Source organism: Camelus bactrianus, chromosome 7, assembly GCF_048773025.1.
Source record: "Camelus bactrianus isolate YW-2024 breed Bactrian camel chromosome 7, ASM4877302v1, whole genome shotgun sequence".
Taxonomy (NCBI): Eukaryota; Metazoa; Chordata; class Mammalia; order Artiodactyla; family Camelidae; genus Camelus; species Camelus bactrianus.
The window spans coordinates 76,476,094-76,495,540 of record NC_133545.1 but is presented as its reverse complement, the minus strand read 5'-3'; the positions used below and the strand labels follow the sequence as shown (position 1 = coordinate 76,495,540).

At 49.5% G+C, this 19,447-nt stretch overlaps 1 protein-coding gene across 17 annotated transcripts in view; it reads left to right on the top strand.

The window, feature by feature from the left end:
• The window catches only part of ATXN7L1 (ataxin 7 like 1), a 218,557-nt gene extending 201,325 nt beyond the window's left edge, over positions 1-17,232 (top strand). For 10 of the 17 annotated variants that reach the window (XM_074367642.1, XM_074367643.1, XM_010946691.3 and 7 more), the window contains 6 exons: positions 638-830; positions 4,181-4,302; positions 5,717-6,022; positions 8,565-9,516; positions 12,474-12,548; positions 14,190-17,232. In XM_074367642.1, the coding sequence (XP_074223743.1) occupies positions 638-830; positions 4,181-4,302; positions 5,717-6,022; positions 8,565-9,516; positions 12,474-12,548; positions 14,190-14,231 (1,690 nt within the window). In that variant the 3' untranslated portion in view covers positions 14,232-17,232. Of the gene's footprint in view, positions 1-637; positions 831-4,180; positions 4,303-5,716; positions 6,023-8,564; positions 12,549-14,189 lie in introns of all 17 variants that reach the window. The other 7 variants (XM_010946699.3, XM_074367644.1, XM_074367641.1 and 4 more) reach the window with 6 other exon arrangements.
• Positions 17,233-19,447: the final 2,215 nt, after the last annotated feature.

Sequence of the window (19,447 nt, the reverse complement as noted above, 5' to 3'; positions counted from 1 at the left end):
GTCAACCATGCCAGCCCGTGGGTCTGTCTAGTGGCTTGTTAGATGGAAAACATTCATCCTCAGAAGATACAGTTAAACTACATGTGGCTTGATATTAAGAAACAGGCTTGGCTGTGGGGTAAGGAACTTGTGGCCCCATCACTGGGACAAAACATTTTTTTCATGCCAGTATGAAAAGAAATTCATAAAGCCGTAGCTGAGTAGCTCTGTTTGGTCGGTTTGAACTCGTTTACCTGGTCCATCTTCCCATAAGGGTCCACTTTCAAAGAGAAGCAACCTCAGGGCAGGAATACGTTCCTCACATGCAAATGAACGATTCGTAACTGAATTCATGGAAGACTAGTTTTAAGTTAAATGAACTCGGTCACATTCCTGTATTTTCTATTCCGCATCCACTGAAGTTGTCCCTGATGCCCAGGTTCAAGCAGGGCAGAGCCTCAGCTCCAACAGGTCACTGTAGAGAGCTGGGGGCTGCTAATCCCCTCTGCCTGAATTTTCCCCTTGTGTCAATTTGCCACTGACCCCCCTTCCTTGATGTATCAGGAAGGCTCATGGGTCTGCCTCCCGAGCTCTGTAAAGCTGGGTGGGACTTGTTCTGTCAGAAAAGTTTATTCTGTTTGCTCTCTCTTGCCTTTAGACCATCATCTGCAAATAGTATAAGCAGCAGCACATCTTCAAATCACAGTGGCTACACTCCGGAACCCCCGCTGCCCCCAGTTGGAGGAGACCTCGCCAGCCGACTGTCGAGTGATGAGGGGGAGATGGACGGGGCCGACGATTCCGAGAAGTTAGACTGCCATTTCTCCACCCACCATCCTAGACCTCTTGCGGTAGGCCACCTTCTCTTTCTGTCCAGGCATTTTTCTCCCCTGTGCTTTGCGGTATTTAGGTGATTGGGTCAGAATGCATCCTTCCTCAGGAGAGGCCTCCAGGACAGGGCTGTACGAAAGGGCTTCCCCTGGGGTTGAATGATTGCCCCCTTGAAAATCACAGAAGGGAAGGGAATGGCTCCCAGCTGATTACAATCCTTTAAATCCCTGAGTACTTGTGGGCCGCCCTGAAGCCATCCTGCTTGGTGTTTATAGAGGATGACCAGGGAGCTAACCTTCCTGCCTTGCCCATCAAAAATGGAGCCTCTGATTTCCAGAGTTTGTCTAGCCCACTTGCTTTGGAAACCGTCTGTCTGAGCAGTGTGCCAGCGGCCAGCCCTGGCCGGTTTTCTCCCTGTTGGTTCTGAGTTATACTGTTACCAGGAGGTGTGACCATATGGCACCAGAACCCAGTGTGTGTGTGTGTGTGTGTGTGTGCGCGCGCGCGCGCGCACGTGTAGGAAGGGAGGAAGGAGTTCACGTCAGCATGATTGCTGATTAACGAAAAGGTCAGCTCAGTTTCTCCCCAGTCCACTTTAACAATTCAGAAGGCCAAGGCCATTGGAACTGAGGTGGGAAGTATAAAGGGCCATGAGCTGGAGGCTTGTTTGTGTTTTCCCTACGGGCACGTAAGAGAAGACTGCCTGGTGCCGCCAGCACAGAGCCGAATTCGGGGAGGCCTGTAACGTGGGCCCCCACGGCCGGCTTGCTCTGCTCCCGGCTTGAGCTCTGCGAGATGAGCTCTGACTACCCCTAGGTCTCATGGACTCTAGGTGAAATCAATCCTGCATCAAGATAGAGGGAGTCCCTCTTCCCTTCTGTCAGTGTGATGAATAAAGGCCAGATTCACTTCCGATTTCTGGGGAGGATGGTGACCTGGGCTTTCCCAACAGCCTGAGCCTCTGCCTCTTGGCCAGGACAGAGATAGGGACAATCAGGGTTGTCTTTGACTGCCAGTAATAGAAAACTCAGCTCATACAAGTGTATGCACTTCGGTCACTGACTGGCCTCACATCACAAGAAGTCTAGAGGTAAGTGGCTCCAGGCTTGGTTCGGCATCTCCACGACGCCCTAGTCCTGAGCAAGTGTCATCTCTGCAATCCTCTTTACGTTTCACGCATGATCTTGAAGCATCAGCTACAGCTCCAATATCACATCGTCACCCAGTGGTATTCTACAAAGGGTAAAAAGGGACAAACAGAAAGGGAGTCTTCTTCTAAGCTGCTATCTTATGTCATTTCTTAAGGAAGAAAATCTTCCTCCTCACATCTGCCAGAAGAAGGTCACATGCCCAATCAGTGGCAGAGAAGGATGGGACCGTAGTAACACAGGATGAAACCAGCCGTGATTCATCCCAAGGTTCTGGGAAGAGACACACCTTCCCTGCTCACTGCTCCATGTCGGGTATTACTAAGAGTGTGGTTCTGTTAGCAAGGAAGGGGCGGGGAGAGCGGAGATGACAGTTGATGAGACTGGCAACCAGTTGGGTCTGCCAGGTGTTCAGCACAGGCCTCTACCGCCCAGCGTGGGGCATATTCTGCGACCAAGGTCTGGAGCCTCTCAGGGCGTTTCGCCTGGCTCCCGTATTGAATTAGAGACACAGGTAGCACCGACAGTCAGGGGCCTCCAGCTTCCAAGTCTGGAAGTGAGTCCGGGCTCTGCCAGACTCTGCAGCACGTCAGGATCTTTGTCCAGATGACAAGCTGCCAGGCACAGTGGATGAGGTCAGCTCTGGGCCCAGCAGGTTTGTGTGCCCTTAATGTTTTGCTGATTTAAACGGAAAGGCCATGGATTTGTTTCTCTACTTTGCCCTTTCTCTCATGGCCAATTGATCCATTAAATCATTTTTGTAATGAACGCTTGTTCAGGGTGTCTTTAGCAAGGAGATGAAGGAAGAAAATATGTCTGGACCTGGACCGGCTCCCACATGCTGCTGGGGACCAGCCTCCGTGTGCGAGGACTCCCTTTGTATGTTTTCTTGCTTGGCCAGGAAGCACTTAATGTCAAAGTGTGGAAAAGAGTTTTTTCAGCAGGAATACCAGATTTGGTGGGTGGCAAGATTTTAACGCAAGCCCCCCTCCCCCCTAAACATAAGCAGAAACAAAACAAAGGGAAGTTCTTGCATTTCCTCCTAAGAACTGTTCCAAAGGCCTGTTCCAGGAAGGGCTCGTGGAACGGGTGCCAGCCCAGCACTGTGTCTGGGATGGAGGCCAGGGAGCTGCTGGGGGAGTCCTGGGGGCGGGGGAGAAGCTGCATTTGAGTTATAGAGTCATTTGCAGACTCGTCTGAGCTCTGACCAGCCAAATGTCACCTTCGCGGAGGCCACTGCTTGCATTTCTGTCTGCTGGCCTTCTGGTTGTCCTAACAGCATCATCAATGATGTTGATTAAACATTTGACTGCTCGTATTTCAGCCTTGTGTTTTAAATGTGATAGTTTGCTTTAAACACTTTGTAGGACCTTATCTGTGTCATCTATCCTTTAGCCTAAATCCCGTCTATCCTCAGACTGAGGAAGAAGAAGAAAGTGGGGTCCCTGGCCCTGTGCATTTATAATCCAGTCGGGCACAGAGGCATCCTGTATGACGTAAAACAGCCACATGGTAATTCCCAGGTGAAACATCATGGAGTGTGTATAGGTGTTGGTGGGGGTTCAGAGTGGCTCGGTGAGTCAGATAAAGTCTTGATTAGGGCCCTGAGGGAGGGGAGCGTTGGAACTGGCCCAGAGAAGAGGAAAGGGGATGGCAGGCAGAGGGAACAGAATGAGCATAAGCTGGGAGGCAGTGACGTGCTCCGGGGGAAGCCCTGCCTGCACGTGCTGATAGGAGTGGGAGGTGAGGTTCGCACCAGGAAAGGAAGGAGTTTAGCTGAGCTGGACGTGAAGTGGCTCTGTTGACAACAGATAGAAAAGGTATGACCAGTTGGCAAAAGAACATCAGAACCAGCAGCTTCCATCACTGTGAGGAGAAGCAGGGACCCACCGGCTTCCTTGAGAAGACGGCTGATGGGACAGGCTGTTGTTTTTTTTTCCCCCAACCTAAAATGCTGGGTCAATCCCAGGTGTGGAGAAGGTAGCCCTTGTTGCCACAGAAGACTGAACGGCACTATCATTGAGTCATCCTGTGAGGTTCTGCAAAAAATCGAGGCGATCTAAGCACCACAGAAATATTTTTGGTTTCAGCACTGTTGGCTTCTCTTTATCTTGAGGAAAATAGTGCCCCTGTGTGCTTTTATGCAAATGTTATTTTTCTCTGTATTGTGTATATTAGCTTATTAACCTGTAATCAGAATTAAATTTTTTTTTTCTTCACAGTTTTGCTCATTCGGGAGTCGGCTCATGGGACGAGGGTACTATGTGTTCGACAGAAGATGGGACCGTTTTCGATTCGCACTAAACTCCATGGTAGAAAAACACTTGAATTCACAGATGTGGAAGTAAGTGAGCGGCTTTCGTGCAGTGTAAGATCAGAGTTGCCCCACAAGTGTCTGAATCCCAGCTTGCTAAGTGAATGTCACCAACTGGCTTTCCATAGAATGAAATGATGCTGAAGTCAGGGTTCCTGATTGATTTTTCAATGTCAGCCCCTCATCATGACTTGCCTATAGTTTTTCAGGGGCTGTATGATGTGTGCTAAGCTTTGTCTTCTTTCACGACCATTTATGAGTTGGCAATCTAAACAAAATGAAAACGTGTTAGGCAAGACCTTGTTTATTGAACAGTGTTCAAGGGCCTTTTTGCTGTGACTAAGAACATTTAAGGATATTAAGAAAAATGCCTCTGTTTGTAATGTTAATGCTACGATGTCAATACTAAAAATTTCATCATGGTTCTGGACCAATTTGTCATTGTTTAATGTCCCATGATAAAAGAACATAACAGCGGCCAACAGGGCAGATCCTGGGCCACGCTGCGAAGTTGGTTAAGCTTGTCTTTGGCCCTTCCCACCTCCCTAGGACGCTCCTCTCACCTCTACCTGTACGTCTCTCTACCCCAATCTCAGCTTATGTCCCATTTCTCTAAGGTCCTTTTATTCTCCCACACCTCCCGATGTATTTACATTTTAATAGATTCATAAAAAGGGAAGAATCAGCCTTCTTGTCTTGGGGAGATGCTCTTGTGCACAATGACAGGCTAGACCCTCTCAAACCACAGCATGCAAGGAACTGCCATTCCGGCCACTTGGTAGTGCCAGGCCAGCCCCCCGGCTGTCCCCAGCCCCCACTCCCACAAAGGTGAGCTCTGAAGATGGCATCTTTCACAGAACCATGGATTCCTCAGCTCTAGTCCTGGAGGGTCCAGGAAAGCCAGTGCTGTACCCCTCCCCCTGCCCTGTGAAGCGCAGGAAGTAGGATGGGGACGGAATTCAAAACCTGCCCTCTCCCAGGCAGTGATGGCACCTCAGCCCCTGTTCACCACGATGCCCAAGGAGCTTCCAGAACTTCCAAGAGAAGTAAGCCCCACTGCGCCTGCAGGCTCTCAGAGTAGACAGGATCACATGTTGACACTTCCTGTGAAGTAGGAAAGGGCCACAAGAGAAGCTTATCGATTCTTCTCACCTAAGTGACTGCCCAATGTGTCTAAAAGCCCCCCTGACATCGACCTGTGTCCCTTCTAAACAGCCGCAAGTTGGCACTGCCTGCGGGGTTGCTGGGCTCTCGGTTACTCTATGGTTGAGCCTTCTGCGCGTGTGTCCCCAGCATGGCAGCCAGCCCGGTGGTCCCCACAGCCCTTTTTTGCTCTCCTGTGTTGTGGAAGTGTAAATCCCGGACACGTGGAAGGAATGTGTTGATCTGTCTTTCGCTGCCTGGTGTCCTGTCAGCTCAAGCTCCATATTCCTTTCCTCCCCAGGAACAGAAACCCGAGCCACAGGGCATCAGGTCCCTCCCCCCTTTTCAGGACTTGCCTAACCAATCTGCTGTCACTGAGCAACATTGGGGCTGCCTGGGTGTCAACACTGGAGAGCGTAGCACCCCGCTACCCTCTCAACCTCGCTGCCCAAACCCCAGGCCCCGACGGGCCCGAACCTGGAGGGATGGCAGCCGATGGGGGCGTGGAAGACATTAGGAAGAAAAGGAACGGCCAAGACTCTTTTTTCTTTAACAAGCATTTAACTCTGCATCAGGAGACGCCAGCACAGTATTCTCTTTCAGCCAGGTCAGCATCTGGATCTCCATGCCAGCTGGCAGGGGAGGAGGGGCGCTGTCAGTAATTTATTCGCATCTGTGGGCTTTTGGATGGGACTTCCCTAGGCCAGTGTGCAGAGCTTAAGCCAGGGTACAGCCCGCCAAGCTGAAATCCACTGCTATTTGGCACCTAGAAAAGCACATTAACTATCTAGCATTGGGGGAGGGGTTCCCGGGGACAGTGAGCTACCACACGCCCCTTGCCCTGCCTCTCCCCTGCCCCATGTCCCCTCCTGCCCCTGCTGTCCACTTAAGATGAGCAGGGAGAGGAAGGAAAGAGGTAGAAAGTATGCAGAAAAACAGCACCCATCCCAGTGCTGAGGTTCAGCCAGGGAAGCCTGGGAACTCCAGCTCTGCCAGTCAGCACATGCTGAAGCCTGAATTCATACTATTTAATGGGAAAACGACAAATCGGGATGCTCAGAGTAGACCCCAGTTATGGTCATCGATTGGGGTCCTCTGCAAATGAGCTACCCGGTATTTGTCAGTAACTTTTTATTACAAGTAACTGCCAACCCTCTGCCCACATGGATTTTTCTCTGTACTTCAGCTGGTACGAAGAAGCTTGAGTCAAGGCCAGATGGAGTGGGATGCCTGTTAGAACCGCGGGAGGCACCCGACAGCAGAGACACTGTGGTGTGCTGCGGCTGCGGGCTCTGACAAATGGGCCCTGGGGCTATTAGGAAGGGGTTGTGCAGTGCCAGACAGTTCCAAGGGCGTGGGTAGACCTTCCCGGTCTGATTTATGGGAGTCCTGGCCCGGCATGCATAGTTACGTGGCTGCTGAGAAATCACCTGCTCACCCATCCACCACCCATCCATCCATCCATTCATCTACTCATCATTCATTGCAACAGGTACTAATGAAGCACTTGTTTAGTGTTGACAGGATCTTTTACTTTCTTTAGGCTTGAGACAAAATAGATTTTCAAACACCATCACAGCCACGCTGGGTTCGGCAATATTTTTCTCTAGTATGTGATCTCCACAGTCTGATGTTTTCAAGGACCCTACGCTTATATGTTCAAGGATTGCTCTGAAGTCCACCCTAAGGATGGAAGCCATAGGCTCCACCAAATTGCAGGCAGAAAACTGAATCCTCAGAGAGAGCAGCTCCAGGAGAGCCACTTCCTCCTCAGCAGGGCCTCTGTGCAGGGTCCCAGGCCCCTTGGCCTGACGCCGCACTGCAGCCAGGAGGGGGCCTCCAAGGGGAGAAGGGACTGTGGGAGGGCCCCTCTCACACCTGCACCCCTTTAGCACTGCTTTCCAAGAAGCAGAGCTGGTTCCTAATTTCTGGGGAGGTCCAGCTATACTGAAAATGATTTCCAGGGGCAGCGGGGAGGGGAACAAGGTGAAAAACAGGAAAGAGCCAGTTTGAAAATACTCACCTGGTTCCTGAAGTCAGCATCCTTTCCTAAAAAGTCAGGGATAGATGGTGGCCCCCGAGGCCCCCATGCTCCTCCCGGTCCCCAGAGTAGCAGCAACGTGGACCCAGGTCATGGTTTGGAAGTAGAAGCTGCTGCCAACCAAGTCAAAAGACAGAACTTGCCAGGAGGCCCCGAGAGTTACCTGCCACCTGGTGCTCACCTTGGCTCCACAGTGTAGAAGACGGAGAGTTTGTTCCCAACTCTCCCCTACCCCCAACTTTCAGGAAGACCCCGCCCCATCTGTATGTTCTCCTGCATTTATCTCCAGAACAAACTAGAAATTCCTGATCCCTTCTCTGGATCCACCAGGGTCCCCGTTCTCTTCCCCCTTCCTAAACAAGGGCCAGGAAGACCTATTGGAGGGCAGACACGCCCCAGTCATAGCTCCTGAGTGAGAGCTGAGGCAGGGTGAGGCGAAGAGGAGAAAACAGGGCCAGCAGCTTGAGCTGACGTGGACGTGCCCCCCTGCAGGGTAATCAGAGGCTGCAGACGGCAGGAGGACGCTGGCCTGTGAGGAGACAGGTGTTTCCCAGAGTGCTTCCAGCCAAGAGCAGGGTGGGGAGGTAGGGGACCGGAGGGGCTGGGAGGCCCTGAGAGGCAGTGGGCAGAGCTGCAGGGGTGCAGGGGGATGCTCTGGCCCACGTGTGCAGGTGGCAAAGCCCCGTCCTCGCACTTCTTACTTCAAGCCAGGACCTAAGTGTGAAATGACCACTCCTCATTAAAAACCACCTTCATCACTGCCAGCGGGGAAAAAATGGAGAGGAATATGGTTGGGGAAATTTATATTCTAAATAACATTCGCCTTTGATTCATGAACCCAAATCAGCCATTATCCAGTAGCAAAGCATGGAGAAAAGGATGTGAAAACCTGAAAGTGATGAAAACTAGGTTGCTGGATGTTGCAATGTGGGGGGACCATAGGGGAGGGCCATAATTCAGATTTTGCCATCCGTCAAGGCTTCATTTTCCATAGTCTGGTTCCACCAGGGTTTTCTCTGTAGCCCTGATGCTCACACTTAATCGAGCTTCTGGAGCAATGCCAAGCCTATTTCTCACTGTTTCTCTTTCACTCTTCTCTCATGTTTAGGAAGATCCCACCTGCGGCAGATAGCCCCATGCCCTCGCCAGCAGCCCACATCACCACCCCTGTTCCAGCATCCGTTTTACAGCCTTTCAGCAACCCCAGTGCTGTGTATCTTCCTTCAGCTCCCATCAGCTCGAGACTCACCTCTTCTTACATAATGACATCAGCCATGCTCTCAAATGCAGCTTTTGTGACATCGCCGGACCCGAGCGCCCTCATGTCACACACCACAGCTTTCCCTCATGTGGCCGCAACCCTCAGCATCATGGACTCAACCTTCAAGGCCCCATCTGCCGTGTCCCCGATACCAGCTGTCATACCTTCCCCATCCCACAAGCCATCCAAAACCAAAACCAGCAAATCCTCAAAAGTCAAAGACCTGTCCGCCCGTAGCGACGAGTCTCCAAGTAACAAAAAGAGGAAGCCGCAGTCTTCGACTTCCTCCTCCTCCTCCTCCTCCTCCTCCTCATTATCCCTGCAGACATCCTTCTCGTCCCCATTGTCAGGGCCCCACAAAAAGAACTGTGTTTTGAATGCCAGTTCCGCTTTGAACTCCTATCAGGCGGCCGCTCCCTATAACAGTCTGTCCATGCACAACTCAAACAATGGGGTGAGCCCACTCAGTGCCAAACTGGAGCCCTCAGGACGGACCTCGCTGCCCAGCGGCCCCGCGGACCTAGTGAGACACGTGGGCTCGGTGGGCGGCAGCAGTGACTCCTGTCCCCTCTCTGTGCCCTCCCTTGCAGGGGACCTCTCTCTGGCCTCACACAATGCCGTGTCTTCTCTGCCCCTCTCTTTTGACAAATCAGAAGGAAAAAAGCGTAAGAACTCAAGTTCTAGTAGCAAAGCCTGTAAAATCACTAAAATGCCTGGAATGAATAGCGTTCACAGAAAGAACCCGCCCAGCCTTCTGGCACCGGTGCCCGATCCCGTTAACAGCACCTCCTCTCGGCAGGTAAGGGACCCGTCCTTCCAGGAGCCTCCCAGCACCGCCCTGGGGAGAGGGGCCGGGGGAGCTGGGGAGCAACCCTGCTTAGCCAGGTGGCCCAGACAGGTAACGCAAGCCTGAGTCCGGTCCTTGCTGCCCTGTGGGCAGTTCCACCCTCTGCTCTGAGAGTAGTTTATTTAACAAACACTTTCTACGGTGCCCACTACATGCTAGGTGCTGTTCCAAGTCCCAAACAAGTATAACCTCATTTAATCCTCACAACAAACCAGTGCAGTGAGTGCTGTAATCACCACCTTACAGATGAGGAAACTGAGGCACAGATTCTGAGTTTCCTGCCCCGCCCTATTGTGAATCTGGAGTTCTGAGGAGGATTTCATTGAAGATGTCTGTTGCCGGGCAGTTTTATCTGATCTCTTGGCAGCCCCTTAGGAAGAACGAGAGACCCAGGCCAGTTACATGATGACCTGGGTCCCACCTAGGGGGTGGGAGCTCGTGCTTCCAGCTCCCAGGTGACTGCTGTTCTCGCTTTACCAGGCTCCCTTCTCCTAACATAACTTTCCTTCCTAAAGGGACCCTGCAGCTCACACCAACTGATGCAGAAATGTTCAAGGCCACTGTACAAAGAGGAGGGAATATTGTGAGGGGAGATGGGGGAATGTGACCTAGTCCAAGGAGAACATGTGTTTCTCTCCCTTGAGCTCTGTTCTCACCCTCAAGTCTAGTCTTCACCTTGGGCTGGAAAAGCCACTTAGGAAACCCCCCAGCTGACTCTGGTGCCATTTGGTAGAGGAGCAAGCAGAAGGGGGAGGGGCTGGCCCGGGGTTCAAGTCCAGCGGGGACTAGGGGGGACCAGCCGGGATAGCGTGCACAGACTGTAACACCAGCCCCAGGTCCACAGCCACAGACTTAAGTGGGCCTGTCCCGAAGCCTAGGCCCCTCTGGGGATGAGGACTTTGGAGAGATGAGAGGCAGTGGTTAAAAAGCTGTTTTCCTGTTTTGCGTCATCTTTATATGAGACTTGTTAACCTCACGAAGAGAACATCTTGAGGGGGATTCAAGTACAGAAAAAACAAGTTTGGATCTCAGGGGCCAGACAAGCTGCAACCTGAGGTCCAGGTATGGGTTGTGGAGGACATAGGTCCTCTCATCAGAGCCCAGACACTCAGACATAGCTGCAGATTCCCTAGTTCCAGGGGTTCAGGGGAGGGGGCCAGCACCCACAAGGCCCCACCTGAGACTAAACCTTGGGTTCATGTCACCTCCAGGTCTCAGGACAGAGGCCAGAGCCAGGGGTTCGTAAACTTGAATGTGCACATGAATCCGTTGCAGTGGGGAGGGGTCTTGGTAAAATGCAGATTCCAGGATAGCAGGGCTAGGGTGGATCCTGAGAGTCTGCATTTCTAACAGGCAAGCCCTAAGCAGCAAGGCTATAGTGTCACCCATGTTGGATGAATTTCTAGCAGCTAACACATTCTTATGGGATGGTTTCTATTTCAAGCACTTTAGGTATATTCACCTGTTATTACCCCCATTTTACAGATGAGTAAACCAAGGTACAGGAAGGTTAAGAAATGTGCCCACAGTCACACAGAAAGTAAATAATAGGGGTGGGATTTACACCCAGGCAGTTTGGCTCTGGAGTCTGGGCTTTTAACCTCTATGCCTCTGTATTAATCAAGTGCCTCTGTATTGAGTAAATGTGGCTCTGTTGAGTCTTTGGTCTGCAGGACTATATGAAATGTTTAGTAAACATGAATTCATCAAAACCAGTGGTGAAAGGACCAGACAAGCTTCCATCAGAGAGTGCTCGTCAGGAGGGAAATCCAAAAAGCTGATGGATTTAACAGCTACCTTGGGTCTAGGCAGTATTGGTTCTTTAATGCAGGTATATCTGGATGCTTGTCACCAGGCTATTACAAAAAGGCTTTTCCAGGGTCACCACTGGTGATCTCCAGGTGTTGGGGAACAGCCTTTGGAATCTGTGTTGCTTCTGTTAGGAGACTGGAGGAGGCATGGCGTGAGTGAAGTTGAGAAATTCCAGGTAAACATGTGCTTTGGGGACCAGCTGGGGATCTATTTAATTGTGTCTGGTAGGTGTAAGGCCAGAATTTGCCACGGAGATATTTAATCATACAAAAAAAAAGACTGCGACTGTTGGGCAGATGTCTTTCTGCAAAGACGAGTTAGAATTAAGGTAGAAAACGAGCTCTTTATTGGAGCTGCCTTGGGGTACCGTGCTCCCCTGAGGACCCAGCCCACTAAGTGCCCAGGTAAATCACGGAGAAAGGGGAGGAGCCTGATCGTCACACCCACATGCCCCCAGGGCAGCCCTCCTAGGAAAGACCCCGCTCCACCTCCCGCTGGAAGGGGACGTCCAATGCCATCTTGCTTTTTTTCTTAAGAAGTATTACGGGAAAACTGACTCAGAAAAAGACACAGACATTCATTCCCAGCTGGTCCAAAGGAGTCTGGGCTGGAGACAAGATGGGTCTGGTACTGCGCTCACAGGTGAAAAAGCTGAGTTCAATGCTCCCAGGAGTGAGTCTGATGCTTAGTCCTCCTCCCTGAAACTTGCAGTCTGGGAAGCGGAATTAAGAGCTTTCCTCCTGGGGAGGGTATAGCTCAGTGGTGGAGTGCATGGCTAGCATGCACGAGGTCCTCACCAGTACCTCCATTAAAATAATAAGTAAATAGGTAAACCTAATTCCTCTGCAAAAAAAAAAAATGAGTTTCCCTCCATTCCGCTTTGCCTCTGGGATGAGAAGGGCATCATTAAGTTCCCGCACTCACTTCCTCTGCCATTTAAGATGGAAACACGAGTCCCGAGTCCCGGGCAGCGGGAGGAGCGCGCGCGCCCTACTGCGCAGGCTCCTCCGCTGGCGTCACGCTACGTCACGTGGTGGCGGCGGGTCTCTCCGCCGCTGGCGCCTGCGTCTGAGGAGGACTTCGCTGGTGTCTTTCAGGTTGGGAAAAACAGCAGCCTAGCTTTGTCACAATCCAGTCCTTCAAGCATATCCAGCCCCGGACACAGCCGACAGGTAAGTTCCTGGGGGGCAGAGGGCCCTAGGGTCGTCAGCAGGGCGGGAAGAATGCCGCGGGGTGGGGGCTGGTCAGAACCTGGTTCACATCTCGTGTCCAGTTAAGACAATGGCTACCCGGCGTGCGAAGCTCGGTCTTGTTGTAATTAGCTGTGTGCCCCTGGGCAAGTTACTGAACTTCTCTGTGCTTTAGTTTCCTCGCCTGTAAGATGGGGATCATCGTGGCCCCTCCCTCATGTGGCTTTTGTGAGGATTAATTTAATTTAGTCACATAAAGCCTTTCCATAATGCCTCAGACATAGTGAACACACGTATTAGCTGTTGCTGTTACTGTTAGCAGCTGTATGATAGTAGGCAGATTCTCTGAGTCTCGGTTTCTCTGTCTGTTAAATGGCAAAATTGTTGCCTACCTCCTCAGGTTATTGTGAAAATTAAGATGCTGTTGACGAAGGGGCCTTGCTCACGGCCAGTATCAGTCAGCGCTTTCTCAAGGCCTCTGGTGAGCTGTAGCTGCCACTCAGGATGTGGTTTCATGGCGGGACTATTCAGAGTGGATTTTGGAGTTTTCCTAAACCTGAGGTGTGAGAGTCGTCAGTGTAGAAGTGGTTTTGTTCAGTGGACTGCGTGCACGCCCCGGGGAGGCCAGGGAGGGTGGGGTGGGGCGGGATTGTGCGCGTTCTGCGTGGTTGGAAAACCTGCATGCGTGGCTGTGATGTTATCTTAGAAGTGCCATAGGTTTCGTAGATACCCAGTTGCAGTGTGTCTGCACTTTGGCCTTTGAAGTTTCTCCACAAATTTTGGGTGGAGTTGGGGTGAAGGTTATAGGAGACAGCTTGTCAGGGAGTGTGTCTTCATGAGTCCTTGTGGCTGGTTTGGGCCTGAGCACCTGCAGCCCATCCTCTGTGCTAGGGATGGACGTGGGGCTCCGTCAGTCTACCTGTTGAAGGCAGGCCTCCTGCAGGGCTGCCGGGCGCTCTGGGAAACGGCACCTTGACCCTTACCAGGCACTTACCTGTGCGATCGCCGACTCTGGGAACGCCTGCTGGGTACCTATATCGCTGGCGGTCAGCCTGAGCGAATGTAATAATAATACCGACACCTGCCAGTCCTTGAGCCCTTTCTCCGCAGGCTTGTGCTCCGTCCCTCACATGCGTTACACACATTTAAACCTCTTAACAATCTGGTGGGTGGGTGGGGACAAAATGATTATCCTCCTTTTATAGATGAAGATGGAGGAACTTGGAGCCAAACCTCTATCTCCAAAGCCTCTGTGCTTCACCCAGCACTGTACTTCTTCCTTATTCTCCGTGCCGTTTGCAGGTTAGGTAGGAAAAGGTGAACTAAGAGAGGAAAAAAATGAAGACATGAATTATCCCGGTTCTCTCCCCTGGAGAGGAGCCCTGTGAATCTACGGGATTTGTCCCTGCAATTTTTCCTCTACAGCTAGGATCTCTGTGGCTCCTTTCCATTTACAACCGTCACCCCACTTGCTCATCCCAGCTGTCTTTTGCCAACTTGCAGGAGCTGGGGTGGCAGCCTTTTTATTATAGAGGAGGAAACTGAGGGTTCCCTCTTTAATTCTCATGGGCAATCCCAAATGTATGTTTTTGAAACAAGCTTTTCTTTTCTTTTCTTTCCTAGAAGACCACAAACAGAACTGGCAGGATAAGGACTCTTCCATAACAAGACTATGAAGCCACTTCCAAACCAATGCCTGGCCCCCGGACCCCACCCCTGGAGGCTGAGGCCGGAGGAGGGAGGGGCGTGGGCAGTGGGAGAGAGTCTATTTCCTGTGCCCTGCCTGTGGCTCTGGCCTTTCTTCTTTTTTTAATTGACCAATTTTTAGTTTTGAGGAAAAAGAAAAAAGGCAAAAGAACTCAAATTTGAGATTTACAGAAAACAGTACCAGTGTTTTGTTTCCGTTCTTTCATTTGCCACGTGTATACCTTCCTCGGAGTTTGGGGTCATTCCTCTAGCTTCTGATGCTGCTACTGCATCATCTTGCTCCCGCCCCGAGAGCAGACACTGCAGAATGTCAGTTCCTGGTTGGCGTCCTCTGAAACTCTTGAACTTGAGCACTGGCGGTGCTGCTTTCCTCGTTCTCTCCCACCCATCCCTTCCATCACCTCCTACCTGCCACTCTCTGGGTCCCCACAGGCCATCAGAGGAGCGGGCTCTCCCAAGCTCCCCTCTGGACGGCATGCTGGGGGAGAAGGGTCTTTGCTGGGAAGCAGCCCGTGTTTGGGGAGAGCTGGAGAGTGGGCTGAGTGCCTTCCTCAGGTTCCTAGGGCACTTCAGCACAGTGGGAGCCAGATGCTGTGGGCAGAGTTGAGAACAGCGGCCATTTAATGATGGGGCTCATGCAGGACCGCAGTCCAGCTGTGCATCTCGGGTTAGGGGAGGGGCGGGAACGGGCCTAGGACGTGGCGGGAAGAAGGGCGTGGGGGTGGGAGAAAATATCCTCAAAAGATGATGGGAACTGGGCCACTGTGATCATCTGAGCTTGGAATTCACGCTGCAAAATCCCTTCCAGGGCACCGGGTTCGAGGGCCGAAACCTGGGTGAGTCCCAGGGGGAGGAGTCCCAGGGAAAAGGGCAGGAGGCCCCAGAAAGCCACTCAGGAGGAGGTACGGTGCCCACAGCTGTGGAAGTTCCCAAGCTGCCCTCCAGGGCTAGGCAAGATGAGGAAAAGCGGGGCTGAAGGCAGGGCCTGCGGGAAAGCTGCCCTGGAGGGTTAATTGCCAAACTGCCAAACCCCCGATGAGAAGGAATACTAGCGTTGCCCACCCATCTCCGTGGCCTGGGCTACAGGGCCCCGTGGACTCTGCACACCCATGGGTCAGCTCCAGGCAGGTTATGAGGAGCTCCCACGCAGACACCGCCACCCCAGGAAGGAGTGGTCAGGCCACTGTTCATGGAGAAGAGCTGGGAGGGAGAAGCTGGAGGCCTGCAGCTGTAAAATTGTCATACTGGGGTTTTGAAAGAACTGCAATATCCTGAGCTCTAGTTGGGAATCATAATCAGGAGATGAATTCACCATATATAATAGGTATTCTGTGCTGTGAATCGTGTAACTTTGCATACGATATAATGGCAGAGAATCTGAGGAGGTTTTGCTTCAGCCCTAAGTCAGAAATGAATACCTATTTTGCAGCTGGACATAAACCCTCATCTCCACCCTGAAGTTTTCGTTTTCTTTCCCATTCCCCACCCCTACCCCAAAACCCAAACCCAAAGATCAGACTACTGTTCAGTTTCACCACGTGATTGGATTTTGCGAAGACGGGAGGCAAATGGAGTGATTTGCATCAATGGAGTTGCACTGACAGTGTTTCTTAATAGGATTACTAAAATTTTTAATATAAAATGATTTTTTAAAAATCAGGAGTTGATATTAGGTACTAGGACATTAGTTCAGATGATTTCATTTTTATTTCTACAGTGTTAAAAGTGCACTTATATGCTGGTTTATTTCCATCTTGGGAAAAAGAGACTGCAAATTGAAGGGAAGATTGTTACTTTTTTCTTTTAAAAAAAAGGTTAAGGCAGATTTTAAGACTTATAAATGTTTAAGAAATTATAAACAAGGTTAGACCCTTTGAAAAAAGTTTAGAAGATATTCTTAAAGTAAATTTTTATAGTGTTAATTTTGTAATAATTTATGTTTTACTATATTACAGAGCTAACTGACCAGAATAGTTTCAGAAACAATATGAAACTTAGGAAAGTTGAAGCAATGTTTATATTTTTAAAATGTTCTTTGAATTATGTTTTTATTGTACATTTCTCCAGACTGAAAAGTATGTACATATCTTTGTTATTTTTGCACAATTTTTGTCTCGTTCGGTTTTAGAAGTCTTTTTTTTTTTAATAACTTATTTTGAGTTGTAATACTTGCAGGAGTAAAAACAAACAAAATCTCAGCAACAGAATAACCCTCTGATTTATAAACTCTTAACTCAAAGAGGGAAAACAAAGGTTGAGAGATTAAGTGGCTGCTTCTGAGAAATAATGTCTCGACAGGGACTAAAGGAGCAATTCAGTGGATTTTAAACATTTTAGCTCTCTACATCTTGAATTGCAAGCTGGAATAAAGAGGCTCCCCACCGAATGCTGCTTACTTGGTGAAAGACTGGCTCTGACCAAGGTGAGGACATTTCTGGAAAACTGAGCAAAAAGGGAAAACCCACGGTGTTTCTTCCTTCACAATCAACTACAGGTTTACTTTATAATGATGTATTCAAAACTCACAGCTTGAAACATGGAATGCAAATAAAAGGTTTTCTTTCGGTTTGTTTGAATGGAGTTCAACTGGACCCGGCTATAAAGCATCATTAGGGGGATATCCTTTGGGTACATGTGTTCTGCACACCCCACTCAGCCCTCTCTCCCGGCCCCTTGACTGCACACACCCCCGTCTGCCTGAAGATCTAGTGACTTGTTGTCAGCCACAGAGGCTCGAAAGCTCTGGTTGTTAAGCATCACACAATGCATAGACCTGTCAGCCATAAAAAAAAAAAAAAGAAAAAAAAAAGCGACCTGGATAACTTGTATGCCTTCTTTTGTATCAATGTACCAATTGTAAATAATGCTGATCAACCTTTGTAGAGAATAGTTTATACAGCATATTCTATTACTGCTGATTCTCAGTGAACTCTTGTTTTAAAAAAGGAAAAAAAAGAAATTTTCTATTTACACCCTATATTTTGTTATGCTGTCGGCCCATGGCACTTTAACAAAACTCTGTGGGTTTTACGTAGCTGGTCAGTCATGGGGTATATTAAATAACTGTTGTTGCACAGACGAGAAATTTGCACCTGCTCATTTGTCCTTTCCTACTACCGATTTTAGAACCTTTTCCAGAAGAATTTTGAAGAAAGCATGTCCAAACATTCGAAACAAATGCCACACTTGTGGAGTGGGTTTCTTTTCTACGATTCATATTTTGTAACACTAAATATTTTCCTTCTTTGTCCCGCACCTTTCTGTATTAGCACTATCAGATAGAATTCATTCCATGCCTGTGATATTGTAAGCAGAATACATGTCTAAAGTAGGTGTAAATAGTAAATTCTATGGCTTACAGTTTTAAAAAGGAAAGAACAAACATGTATCTATTGATACTGCCGTGGTTTAGCACCAGGCCTGGAGACATTCTCCAGTGATTGATTGTATTTTTTTTTTTTGCTTTTTTTTTTTTTTTTTTTTTTTGGTAACATGGCTTTGTAAATAAAATAATTTATATGTTTGTAAAACAAAGTCTTTGGGTTTTCATGAAATGTAGATTTTTGGTTTGGGGGTTTTTAAAAAATTCTTTTAGGTGTAAGTGTTCTCTCACCAGATCAGCCTTCCTGCTAGAACTCACATTTAAGGTGTAGGAAAGAGGAGAGTGAGTTTGTTCAACAGATACTTACGGAGCCTCCTGTCCGTGGCTGCCCTGAGCTAGGCACTCTGCTCCATGATGAGAAACAGACACAGTCTCAGCTGCTTTCTGGAAGCACCCTGGTGGCGGGGAAAGTAAATAAACACTATCAAACGTGTAATTACAGATTGTGGCCAATTCGATGGTAGAAAAAACTGAGTTCTATGAGAGAAAAATAACAGGAGAAACTGATGTAAAGTGGGTGGGAGGGTGTTGCTATTAGGGAGTTCCCTCTGAAGGCAGAAAGTGCAGGGCGTATAGTCCCAGGCATAGACGGTCCACAGTGGAAAAAGTTGGGTGAGTTCTTGGAGCCAAAGGAAGAGCCACTGTGGACGGAGCAGGGGGAGAGAGATGGACAGACGGCACAGCAAGGTCACAAAAGGCTTCATAGATTGGATTTCATGCTCAGTTCAGTGGGAATCGTTTGAAGGGCTTTACGCAAGGGCCTGACATGATCTGTGAAAAGATCACCCTAGTTGCTGTGCAGAGAATCCTTTGGGAGCTTTCACAGGAGATCCGGGGAGACATGATGTTAGTGTCGTCCCAGGATGGTGACGGTAGGTATAAAGAGAAGTGAGTAGATTCAAGATACTTTTTACAGATTAAATTGACAAGATTTGCTTAGGAATAGGATGTGAGAGCAAGGGAAAGAAGGACTCACAGATTTCTAGTGGAGCAGTTGTGTTGGGTGGGTAGAGATGCTTCAGATGTGGAAAACCAGAGGAAGAACAGGGTTTGGGGGAGGGAGGCAGGTAAAAGGAATGTTTCATGATGATCAGAAGTTCTGTTTTGCACATGTATGTTTGCTCATGTGTGAGATGAGCGTGACACCCCTAAGCTGCTCTGTCAGGAAGGCATGGACTACACATGACTGAAGCTGTCAGCGGGTCCAAGTTGGAGGCATCACTTGGGAATCTTTAGTAAATAGATGACATTTAGAACCACAGGTCTGGGTGTGATTACTTGCGAGAATGTAGGGGAAGAAGAGCAGACATTTAGAGGTTAGGTAGAAGCAGAAAGCTTGCCAAGAACCTTCCGAGGAAGCATTCACAAAGAGAAGAGAGAACCCAACAGACAGTGGTTCCCTGGAAGCCAGGACCATAAGGTGCTTCAAGAAAGGAATGGTCGACTGAGTTAAATAGTCTGCAAAACACAAGACAGAGATGGTCCCATGTCTGGGGTTTTGCAATGCGGAGGTCATTGGTGGCTCTTGGTTCCTTAGGGCTGCCATAACATGTGATCACAACTTGATCGCTTTAAACAACATAAATTTATTCTCTCAGAAGTTTAAAATCAAGCAGGGCTGCACTCCCTGGAAGGCTCTAGAAGAGAATCCTTCCTTGCCTCTTCCAGTTTCCGGTGACTGCTCACAGTCTTTGGCACTCCTTGGCCTATAGATTCATCACTCCCACCTCTGCCTCCTCCTTCACGTGGTCTTCTCACCTGGGTTTCTCCTGGATCTCAAGTCTCCCATGAT